General features: G+C 40.5%; 1 protein-coding gene across 3 annotated transcripts in view; it reads left to right on the forward strand.

Annotated features, from left to right (window-relative positions):
- The first annotated feature begins 309 nt into the window (after positions 1-309).
- LOC311243535 (uncharacterized protein) overlaps positions 310-12,930 on the forward strand; it is a 54,338-nt gene continuing 41,717 nt past the window's right edge. For 2 of the 3 annotated variants that reach the window (XM_084332789.1, XM_084332790.1), the window contains exons 1-5: positions 310-360; positions 6,221-6,323; positions 10,193-10,264; positions 12,111-12,203; positions 12,473-12,693. In XM_084332789.1, coding sequence (XP_084188915.1) covers positions 6,222-6,323; positions 10,193-10,264; positions 12,111-12,203; positions 12,473-12,693 — 488 coding nt within the window. In that variant the 5' untranslated portion in view covers positions 310-360; position 6,221. The remainder of the gene's footprint in view (positions 361-6,220; positions 6,324-10,192; positions 10,265-12,110; positions 12,204-12,472; positions 12,694-12,930) is intronic. The other variant, XM_084332791.1, reaches the window with a different exon arrangement.

The raw sequence follows: 12,930 nt of genomic DNA on the forward strand, positions 1-12,930 counted from the left end.
TGAATAATGTGCGTTGCATGGGTCTATCTGTCTATCTGTATGTCATGTATGTCATATATGTTATGATGAATTGAAAATGGGGGACCCTGGTGGAAACAAGACGAAAGTCTTTCTCTGGTCTGCATCCCCTTAACAATTGTATGTATTGAGACGTACTGTACTGTACCCATTCTGCAATCTGTTAATAAACTTTTCAATCAATCAATCAAAGTCACTGTAAACCGCCACCACCAGGGGCACTGTCTCCTCTCGGCGCTGCCCGTTTGACTCAACCGTCAAAAACGTCTCCTCTCCTCCATGCGAGTGTGTCGGTGGAGCTGGCTAGTCCCGTGTTAGCTTGCCCATAAACCAAGTTGGAATGTAAGTTACATTGTCTTTCTTTACGGGTCTTTTATTTATTTTTTTACAAGCAACTATATCCCGTCAGTACAGTTGCACCGCTCAAGTTTTGGTATCGGGAATATTACGAGACGATGTCTTATCCCTACAAAGCGTGCAGCTAGTTGTTGGCTATTCTGCAAAGAAGGCAGTTAGCAGCGAGCTAGTGGCACTACCGTATGCACGCGCTAGTGGGTGGGGGAGGGGCGGGCACGTGACTAGTTTTGGTAGCTGCACGGCTTTTTGAGGCAACTATTGCAACTTTCTGTCACTGATGTTGAGATGCTAATGAAGAGCTCAGACTTTGTAGCATGGAGTGCACGTAAACAATTTGGTTTCCCTATCCTCCTTTATTCCACTGTATGTTTTGAAGAATACTTTGGTTTATTAGGGTTAAAGTTAAAGGCCATCAGTGATGGAAACATTTAAAGATTTTTAAAGCTATTTTTAATATTGCCCAAATATTTATCTCCAAGCCTAAAATCACAGAACCAGGACTTGTGATAATAACCACCATAATGCTTGTTTTGAGCTAGAACAACCAAGCCAGTGAGCTTTGCATTGAAAACCAATTTGGAATCAGAAAACGTAGGCCGATTTTGGCATGGTCACATTGTCCTAGTCTCTCTCTAGTAATGAATGGTCATTGAGTGTCTGTTTACATTTAGGCACATCATTAAATACATGCATAATTTAATGTATATCACAAACTGACCCAATAGGGCTAGGGTTGGGTACCGTTCACATTTGAACCGGTAATTAAATGTAATTTCAGTTGTAAAACATATTTTGTTATTTATTGTTCTAACGCACCACACAAAAAAAATCTCATGATAATGTATTATGTTTTTAAATATCAATATTATCTGGCTTTCCTCTGTAAATATGATCAAACTCTGACCTCGTCTGGTCTTTCCAAAGATCCAAGAGACGGGACAGTAATATATATTTGTGGAAAAGGCTCCTTCTTGTCTAGTCTAGTATATTACACTCTTATACTAAACATGTAAAGGTATCGGCATTTGGTACTGATGGATCTAGTGTGAATCGGCACTCGGTAGTACTGATGTAATTTGGTCGTACTCGGTACCCTTAAAAGTACAGAGGTACGAAGCTGAAATAAAATGTCTGGGGCAAGCCGCCACATGTAAAAGGATCACTCCCTTTGACTCCCTTCATTTAGCAGTTCTACTGACTTCTTTATGCATATTGATTGATGTAAGTTAGGGTGACTATATTTTCATTTCCAAAAAAGAGGACATGCTGCCCCCCCCCAGCCCCGAGATACTTAATGATACTCAACGTTTACTCAAAGATGCATTATTGTTTTAATATATTTAAAGTATGCCTCCTATGGATATACAATTATTATTTATATTATTTTACTGTATATAACACAACTATATCGCTCTATAACCAAAGACACACCAAACCAAAGTTACTCAACAATCAACATGCTTGATTATGCCTAGAATTATCTGACAAATCTCAATGGCACAATAATAACTTAAAAATCAACCTGTAACAAAATAATAGCTCTCTTTTCAAGTCTTACTGGACAAAAATAAATAACAAAATATATGAAATAATAGAAAATCCAGTTAACAAATATCTCTTTGTATCTTGTCAACCTCTGTATCATCCTCTCAATGCCTGGGAACAATGACAGCCACCTTGTCTTGCTGTGAGAAAGCATCCTTCTGTATTCAATGTCAACTAAATCACAGTACTCCTTCAGGCTCTCTGCGCACAGTGTAAATGTGGATGTACTGGTAGATTTTGAACATGATATTATCAAGGTCAACATCTATTGTGTCTGCCCCATGATGAACACAATTATTCAATATGAGTGCTGGGCAACCCACACAGATCAGTGTTGATCTGCAGCAACTGCTTCTAAAATTTGCAAACACATTCTTTCCCCCTTGATCACGTCGGATTCCTCCAAGGTTTGTGTTGCAATTGTTGCCAGTAAATGCAATGCATTTTTTTCAGACAAATCGTTTCAATGAGATATTGTGCAATGGTTTCTGCTGTCTCATTTGGTGTATTTAACCTCGATACATTTTGTTTGCATGCCACCCCTCTTCCAGTCAAAGTACTGTATTATGATTGGGAATATTTTCACTGCTCCGTGGTTACTCCTGTCTGTAGAAACACCACAGTACTGGATTTGATTTGAGTGCTTCATCAATCGAGTGGGGCGCTAAACACATTGGCTTCGGATTTAGTGCACGCACAGTACTGAACTTTTTGGCAGTGTCAGAGTCTGGAAATGCCTTTTTTAGCAAGGCACTTGTGCAATCCATAGATTGTGATTAGGGATGCACCGAATGAGAAATTCTTGGCCGAAACCGATACCGAAAATAGAAAACAGTTGGCCGAATGCCGAAAGGCCGAAAATGATTCATAGAATAGAATTTTTTTTACCAATGTTGTGGAACATTATGATTATGGAAAAATATATGATTATGGCAAAACTTAACTTAAATAATAAATAATCACTATTATGGGTCCATAAAACATTTATTCAGCACTTCTGAATGCATACAGTACATTAATTCCATATTTTCTCTGGCTGCCGCGGCGGACATCTGTGCTCTACTGAGCGCACCTTTCTAGTCCCCAGATGAATGCGCTCTCTTGACTCGGCACAGTAGACGCGCGACGTGTATGCTCGAGAAAGATTATATTATCAACGACAGACGGCGTCAATGTGAGAAACACTATCCCCCACCCCCCCTCTCGCTCTGAAGAATATAGATCACTCAGTGATTAACCGCGACGGGCATATAGTAAATAAGGATGTTAAAGACTCATTTATTGGACGCGTTGCGCGCAGAGTTTACATAGAAACAGCGCGGCTCCCGACAGCGCGACATCATCACAACAACACGCGTTAGGTTACAGGTTGTTTCTGTTTCTGTGATATATTTTCGGTGAAAAAACTCTTTCGGCCAAAAGCCGAAAGGCCATTTTTTGCCATTTTCGGCCGAAAACCTTCGGTGGCCGAAATTTCGGTGCATCCCTAATTGTGATGTTTCACAGTATGAAATGCAAACGCACCCTCCGCTGCATTTACTTTACAGCATCCTCTTTTCCCAGAGTTTAACAAAGAAGTCTGTCAACTTTGCAGACAAACTCTCAACTTGCACATGTGACTGTCCATACAGCGCTTTAAGATCGCCTGCACCTTTATTGGACACACACATGTATGTGCAAGCTTTGCACACGGTGCACTCCGCCTCCCATTTGTTCTGACGGGTCGGTGCATTTGGAATTTCTTCTGCAGTTCATCTGTAAAAGTATATTTGCGCTTTGGCATTGTGAATGTGAGCTGCGGTCCGCTCTGTCCCCTCCTCTGTTTGTATGTGAGCGTAGTTGTTGAGCAAAGCTTCTCAGGGATTACGTCACACACGCAACAGAGTACTGTAGTATTCTGTGCAATGCGCCAGTCAATTTAAGTACATGCAAACGGTCCGTGAAACCCGGACATTTTCATGAATTTATAAAACCCCCCCGGACGGCCCGGACAGGGAGTGAAAAGAGGACATGTCCGGGCAAAAGAGGACGTTTGGTCACCCTATGTAAGTGATCCTTCAAAGATGGCAACCAGCGTCTGTAGTGAGCAAGCAACCGTCACAAAATCGCATGATATCGCATGAGCAACCGTCACAAAAGCCACATTCACCTATTCATTCACACCCCGACGGCGGAGGGTGCAAGGTACCAATCTGCTCATTTAAGTGTCTTGCTCAAGGACACTTGAGCCGGAATCGAACTGTGAACCTTAACAATTTGAGTGCCCTTCACGAGTTTTCTTGAGTTTACCCCCCGCTGGTTGAAGGCCCATCACAAGAATATTCGTTTTTTTCTCGTTTTTTTTTAAATTAGCGATCTGAAATCATATTTCATCAACCAAGTCTACCGTTGGAAATCCAACCACTCCAGGCGCTCAGATGTGAAAAAAGCGCCCCCTATCGTCTCCCAGATGGTAATTCACCCTTTTGGATTGAACTCAATGAAAATGAATGAGAAAAAAAATCCCTGATTCCACATTTTACTTCTCACTCACGCAGCCGGCTTCGATCAGCTCCACTAGTGAGCCTCAGAGCAGCGGAGATTATGTGTTTTTACAGTATACACGGTGAATCAATAAAAATATCGATTTTTTCGAATGGCGATCAGGAATTGGAATAATTCATTTGGATACCATCTGATCTCAGGTAAGGAATCTATGTTACCAGTATTAGGATAATCAGACTCGTTTTCATAAGCTTTTATGTGATTATGTGATATTGCTGTTTGGCTGTGCGAGCGGTCAGTAACTATGAGAATCGATTTTCAACTCGCGGCACGAGCGTGCATGCGCACACATATACTATCGATAATCTAGCGTTTATTTGAAAACGATTCATAAATAGGCCGAACAATGACAACGTTCTAGAATATTCCAGTAAAAGGCGATTATCATGGAATGTGTTATTTTTCCTGTGAAAACGAGTGATTTTCAAAATGCTAGAAAACGGAAATGAAGCGATAAAAAAACAATCTGCTACGACAATGTTGACTGGAAAATGAGTCTTTGATAAGCGATGGGCAGATTAGACACATAGCCATAATTTAAACATAGATTAGGCGATATTAACGTTAACATTGAAGTGGCCCTGGGCATTCAAGGAGGTAAAAAGGAATTAACCTTGGGCAATCAAAGTGTTAAGAATACCAGACAACTGCTCTACCTCCTGGGCCACTGTTGCCACACTGTGGTAATGCAACAATGTGTTTCAACTAGGGAGGTACTGTATACCAAATATAAAGATACATTACAAGTAGGGATTAGGGCGGACCTTCGTTTTTTTTTATTTCGAAGCTTCGGGGCCGAGATTCGATTTTAATTCGAAGCTTCGAAATAAAAATAAAAATTGAAAAAAAATTATTATATAGATATATATTTTTTTTATATATATAATTTTTTTTTATGTTGTGGGACTTGTACAGCACTTTGTTAAACTTGATCAGTGCTGTAAAGTTTAAACCTTTTTAAATCTTAGACAAACGAAACACTTTGCTTTCATGAAATATTGTAAGTCGTCATTTGAGGCTTTATAAAAGCAGCACAATGAACACACATCTGTCAGTGCCGAGTCCAACCTCATCTTAAATAACAAACAGCATTGTTTGTTGTTGTTGTAATTAACAAAGAGAGGCAGAGTTGATTTACCAAAAAAAATAAAAAACACTTTTTTATTTTAATAATATAATTTTATTTTCATATTCGAATCCCATGCCCATCGAACGAAGCTTCGAAGTATTTAAGACAGCCCTAGTAGGGATGCACCGATCCGACTTTTTCAGTCCCGATACCGATACCTGGGCTTTGGGTATCAGTACCGATCCGATACCCATTGTTCTATTAATAAACTGTGTGGAAGAGACTGGGATCATTCTTTTGTGCAAGGCAACATCAGGCTTGACTTAAAACATTACTTTCCTAACTTAGTGAAACAAAATGTAACAAATTAACACATAGATATAAATGTACTGAATTGTTATTTATTATTTAATTTATTATTATATTACCGTATTTAAAAAAAAACATAAAACATTATGTGGGGCGACAGTGGCTCAGGAGTTAGAGCAGTCGTCTGGTAGTCGGAAGGTCATATCTTGTTGCAACTTGTAATGGAAAATGAAATACGTTGCATATTACCGCGATGCCATCAAAACCAAGGAAAATATGGTGAGGTGATATTTAGGCCACGTGGACCCAGGTCCTACGTCGTCCAGCCGCCACGCCGACAATCATGGCGGTCACTGTTTACGTTTGTGTTGTTTACAGCATGGAAGAAGAAGGCGAGGAGAAGCTGTGCATCGACATGGACTCTGATACAGAGGAGAGGATGGAGGGCAGCAAGTCAAAGATCAAATGGATGCAGGAGGAGGTGAGTGGCGTTCTAAACACCCGGTAGGAAGACTTTTAGTTTACACCCGTATCCTCAGAAACTCCAGCAGTGGAAGTGGGTCTAGTCATATTTCGATGCAAAGCTCTGTATGATAGCCTGTACAATAATGCTGTATTACCATATATATGTATTTATTCTCACCGCATGTATATCTATTCACATCTGTCTCTACTTACTTGCACATAGTCCTTAATATATATATCTGTATCTGTACATATCCTACTCTTACTAGTTACGTTGCTGGCCAGTATGACTACTACCTACTGTCTTTATACCTGTATCCTTGTACATATTATACTACAACTCTGTACATGCATCTGATTAGTGCTACACTCAGTAGTACTAATTTATGTATTCTATACCCAGTCACCTGTACATTGTATATTACTATTGCACTTTACTGTTACTTTTGCACTCTGGTTGGATGCCAAACTTCTTTTCGTTGTACTTTACTTGTGCTGTATAATGCAGACCTGCCAACCTGCACGCATTTTAAGTACCAACCACACAATTCCTGGTCAAAATACGCAGGTACAAAATGGCAGCTGATTGAATTACAGAAAACAATCAATCGATACAAAACAATACCGTACATGTATTCAGTCAGTGTTTAAATTACATCCCTCTTGTGCTTCTGTAACGTCTCGGAAACTCAACTCAAGCGAGTTCGGCTGAGTTCTCGCATACAGGCTGGGGACGCTCCCTGACCCAAATCAACCTTCACTCACAAACATCTACTGATGCGGTAACATTAGGCTACTTTATCATTGACAGAGGCGTACATTGCTGAGGTAAAATGGGAAGTGGGGTAGTAATAATGAAGCACAAAAAGAAAATGTCACCATAATGTTAACATAATATGAAACATAGCTAAACATGTTCGGTAACTTTGTAAGACGTGATTAGCCTCGTTACGAGACTTAACGGAACACGCCAATTTTTGGGGAAATTAGCTTATTTGCCATCTACCCTGGAGTTAGACAAGCAGATACATACCCTCTTTTTCTCTGTGCATGCATTAGGCTTAGGGAACAGCCACACCGTTAGCCTAGCTTAGCATCATACACTGGAAGTAGGTGTGCCAGTGTACTGTAGCCTAGTTCCCAACAGTCAACCCCCAATACACTCCAAATACAACTCCAAATATTTCCTGTAAACCACCCACATTTCACTCTCAGCTCTTTTGTGCTCTTCAATTCCCCTGCAATCTCCCCAGTCCTGTCTAAATCCTGTAGTGTTACACTCCCTGAAAATTTGGTCCCAATTTAGAAAAAGTTATGGTTTAATCTCTGTCTACTTATGCTCCAATTGCAGCGAATCATCTGTTTCCGGCCTCCCTCCTAGATAACGTATTTGATCAGTGGTTAAAAAAGGGAGTTTTGAACACGAGACTGCTCTATGAAAGCAACATATTTATGTCATTTGAACAAATTAAGAACAAGTATGATTTGCCATCACACCACTTCTTTCGTAACCTACAAGTTAGCAATTTTATACGTAGTCAATCCACTACATTTCCATCCCTGCCTCCAGATACATCACTGGACTCAATTCTGGAGACAACCTGAGCTCAAGGGAACAATGTCTAAGCTTTATATGAACATATTTGAGATGGAGGACTCGTCACTCTCAATAATAAAGGGGCACTGGGAAAAGGACTTTGAAACAGACATATCAGAAGAGGTGTGGTCAAGAGTACTAAAAAATGTTCACGCTTCATCTATCTGTGCGAGACACAGGCTTATTCAATTTAAGATTGTACATCGGCTACATATATCCAAACTCAAACTGTCAAAAAAATGTCCCTGAGGTTAGTCCTACTTGTAACGGATGCAAACAAGCCCCGGCCGGTCTGTATCACACATTTTGGTCATGTCCTAGCCTAGCAGACTTCTGGTCGTCCATATTTAAGCTCTACTCAGACCTGGCAGGTCGGGTACTGGAACCATGTCACTTCCTGGGTTTTTTTGGTGTTCTTTCCGACGACTTACATCTACCAAAAGCACAACTGAACTGCATCGCTTACTCCTCCCTTCTAGCAAGACGTCTCATTCTTATGAACTGGAAAGATGAACATCCTCCCTCATTTGGCAGGTGGATTTGCGATGTAATGTACCATTTAAAAGTTGAAAAGATTAAATATACTCTACGGGGATCAAGTGGGAAATTTGATGTGGTGTGGCAACCCTTTATCTCGTATGTGGAACGGGTGACTACTTCTCTCACCTCCTGAAACAAGGACACTGTATAGGAACGACTCTGTAACACGAAATACTCTGAGAACCTTTTTTATTTTTTGACCTTTTTTATTTATATATATATATACATATCTATTTTTATTTTTTTAAATTCTTTTAAATATATATATATATTATTTTTTATTTTTTGTTTTTTTGTTTTTTTACCATTATTATTATATATATATATTTCTTTCTACACATTTTTTGGTGTTGGTCTGGTTTTTTGTTTGGTTTTTGTTTTGTTTGTTTTGTCGATAAGTGTATGTATGTCATGATCTGTGTACTTACCACATGGAGACATTTCCAGTGTTTTTACTGTTTTAAGCAGGTGTACTCAAACCTTTGACTAGCACTCTATATCATAATATAGTCTAGTGGAGTGCAAGTGATTTAAGAATTGGGTCAAATTATACAATAGTGCTTCAACAGTCAAAATTTGAATGATGTGTGTGTGTGTGGTGTGTGTGTGTGTGTGAGATAAGTGGGGAAAATCGAAGTGGCGAACACCATTGTGGTACTCAAAATATTTTCCCATGGTTGGCAGGTCTGTATGATGACAATATATTTGAATAGAATATAATCATAAGACCTCACCCACCCGCGTCTATATTTATCACAGCCGAAGAGTGCGTCGCGTTTCTCTGATTGGCCATGTGACCGCGGCAGCGCGAGAGAGCGGCAGTGCGGAAATAGGCTGCATCCTCCACGTCAAGAAAGACAGACAGGCATTCTCTGTGACAAACCCTAACCTTAACCAACTCCGAAATAATGCCTAACCTTAACCCTCCCTAACCTTAACTTAACCCTAACCTTAACCAACTCCGAAATAATGCCTAACCTTAACTTAACCCTAACCTTAACCAACTCCGAAAGAATGCCTAACCTTAACCCTCCCTAACCTTAACTTAACCCTAACCTTAACCAACTCCGAAATAATGCCTAACCTTAACGCAACCCTAACCTTAACCAACTCCGAAAGAATGCCTAAACTTAACCAGCGGAAGAATGCACGTTTATAGCGAGAGATGATAAACGTAAAAAAGAAAAAAAAAGAAAAATTGAAGTGATTCGAACTTGTGACCAACCGCACCGCAGGCTCCACAGCACGGCGGCGTACCAGTTGAGTTAAGCGTCGATGGAAAAACATCGGGGATTGCGGCTACATAATGCCGCAAGCTCTGCCGCTCCGCTCCGGCTGCCGCGGGGCGTGTCACAGCCAATCAGGGAAAACGCGGAAGCACTTGGCAGCACTCTTCGGCTCCAATTAAAGAATAGGCCACCCACCCAAGCCTCTCTGCCCCTAGTGGCGGTTTGTCAGCATGGCACTCATGTTCACAGATCCTGCCCTCAATACTTATTCCACTATGTGTCCTTGTTATTTGACTATAGTAGAGTCTGCTTACTGTATGCTCCTTTGAAGGTGTATTTTTTATTAAAGGGGAACACCATGCAAATTAATCATTCAAATGGGTTATTTTCATGGCCTAGGAAAGTTCAAAGTTCATATTTGTGTGAACACAAGTTACTCCCAAATAGGGTTTGGAACTGAACCTTATTAAATGTTATATTGTGACTAAGCTGTTTCGGCCCTCCTTCCTTAATGTCCAGGAAGACAATCTGAAAATCCTGATCAACAACTTTGGAACGAAAGACTGGAAAACCATCGCCAGCTTCTTACCGGTGAGTCTGGGGAGATGTGTGTTTACTCCTACTGCTGGTAGGACACACCTACCTTGGCTGGGTATCGAGAACAACAGAGTACCGAGTAGGCTTAGGTACCGAACTCTGTAGTTGTGAGGGTACCGGCCGTATTACATCGGTACTACCGAGTACTGATTCACACTAGATCAATCGATACCAAATTCTGTTACCTTTACATGTTTAGTATAAGAGTGTAATATACTAGACAAGAGGGAGCCTTTTCCACAAATATATGTACCGTAATTCCTCTAATAGTAACCCCGGCTTGTATTTGTTTCAACTGTAGCGGGTACCAGGCTTGTATTAGGAGGAGGCCTGTATAAGAGGGAGGCCTATATTTCAAATTTTCAAACGGATCATAATGAATAAATCAACATTTTGTGTCAGTTTGAACCCAGTAAAATGTACTGGGTTCATTTATTGAAACCAAGTACTGTATGAAATAGTAAACCGTGCAATTACAGGTGGTCACTGGTCATTTCAACGTTTTCAAAGTGAAATCAAGTAACTAGCTCAGTATGCAGCTCAGTATATTAGTAACCCGGCTTGTATTAGGAGGCCGGCTTATAATTGCTTAGCTCAAGAGCGCACCCGGCCATTAATAGAGACCCGGCTTGTATTTGAGACCCGGTTACTATTAGAGGAATTACGGTATTATTGTCCCGTCTCTTGGGTCTTTGGAAAGACCAGACGAGGTCAGAGGAGTTTGATAATATTTACTGAGGATGGCCAGATAATATTGATATTTAAACATTTAAAAACACAATACATATTCGTGATTTATTTTGTGTGTGTTACAACAATAAATAAGAACCGGCATTGTTTTAAAGTATAGTTTTTGGCACCATAATCGAAGAAATTAAAATGATAGGTGTGTGTATGTTCAAGTTCAAGTTTCTTTAATAGTTGTCATACAGAAGTACAGAATACTTTTATACAAAATGCTTCTTACTGTTACGCTCCAGAGACTGTGCAAGACAAGATACGTATGAAATAAAATAACATAGTATAGCATGTAAATTAGTATGTGTGGTCTAGATCAAAATTAAATCAACTTTCTTTAATGAATATAACTTGGCAGTCTTGATTTAAAATTCGAATGTTAACGTAACAAACGAACGTTCGAACATTCTGGCTCAGCCTTAGTGTGTACGTGTGCGGTCTAGGTGTGTACGTGTGGTCTAGGTGCAGTGTTTCCCCTAGGATTTCTTTCACAGGGTGGTGGGCCCCCCGAAACTACTAGTGTTGTCACAGTGTCACGGATACGTGGCGTCAACAGTGTCGTCATAGACGGCGGTTGTTAGTATCAGTGAATTTCTCTACACTGAGCTGAAATGCAACGATTGCACATAAATTAGGTAAATAAATATTAACAATATTTATTTACAACACATAAATTAACTTATTTACAATTATACATACAGTAGTGACAACACGCATATGAACTATTTACAATACAGGGAGGCACATACAACACTCATAACTATTTACAACCAGTGTCGGAGCATACACACAATGGACGATTCAATGTACGTTTGTTCCGAATGCACCCGGGAGAAGAGATGGTGTTCTAGCCAGTCAGCCGCGGGAGTACGAAATTCCACAGAATGATTGCCTCCATGAAACAAAACAAACACAATGCAGAGGATCAAGAGATAACACGGACAGAGGCTGATAGCGATCGACGACAGGCTGAAATGACCGAAATCTTGTACGTGTGGTCTAGGACAGACTGCACATGAAAAATATCTTGTACTGTGAATCTTGTGTTTCTGTTGTAATCTTTCATAAACCCTTGACCTAACCTTGTGTTCTCTTGGCCCAGGGCCGGTCAGACTACCAGTGTATGCGTCGCTGGAGGAGATATCTAGACCCTGACCTGGTCAAGGGCTGCTGGAGCAAAGAGGAAGATGAGAAGGTGAAGTCAAGTAATCTATCTAAAAAGCCTTGCAGGGTTGAATTGGACTACATCACTGTCGGAAGGGAAATTAGGGTTGAATTGGACTACATCACTGTCGGAAGGGAAATTATACAGCTATCTTCAACTAGAGAAATGTTAGTTCTAATTCTATATAAATATTGAGTAGTGTATCTAGGTTCTAGAAGTGAAAATTAAGAAATTACTCTTTGTCTTTAAAAAAGGTCCAGACCTGCTCAACCTACCTTATACTTGTATTTCCCTAATAGGTCATTGAACTTGTGCAGAAACACGGTATCAAGCACTGGTCTTTGATCGCCAGGCAGCTGAAGTATCGTCTGGGGAAACAGTGTCGGGAGCGCTGGCACAACCACCTGGACCCAGGCGTCAAGAAGTCCTCCTGGACCAAGGAAGAAGACCTCGCCATCTACAAAGCCCACCGCGTCCTCGGCAACCGCTGGGCTGAGATCGCCAAGCTGCTTCCCGGAAGGTGTGTGTGTGCATGCGGTTGACTAGTGTGGTGGATTATGATTGATCAATTATATTGTAGTCGTAGACGGATCTTCTGTACATGTAGGTTAAATGAGCTTGGCTAAGGGGAGTGCTCTCATCGTGGCCAGCTAGGAGACACTGAGGAAGAGAAGGAGACAATGGTCCTCATTCTCGAACATGTTCGTAAATACCTTTGTAAATATCTTGGTAAAAAGTTTGTAAACTGGAAGCGCGT

Source organism: Notolepis coatsorum, assembly GCF_963971535.1.
Source record: "Notolepis coatsorum genome assembly, chromosome: 17".
Classification (NCBI taxonomy): Eukaryota; Metazoa; Chordata; class Actinopteri; order Aulopiformes; family Paralepididae; genus Notolepis; species Notolepis coatsorum.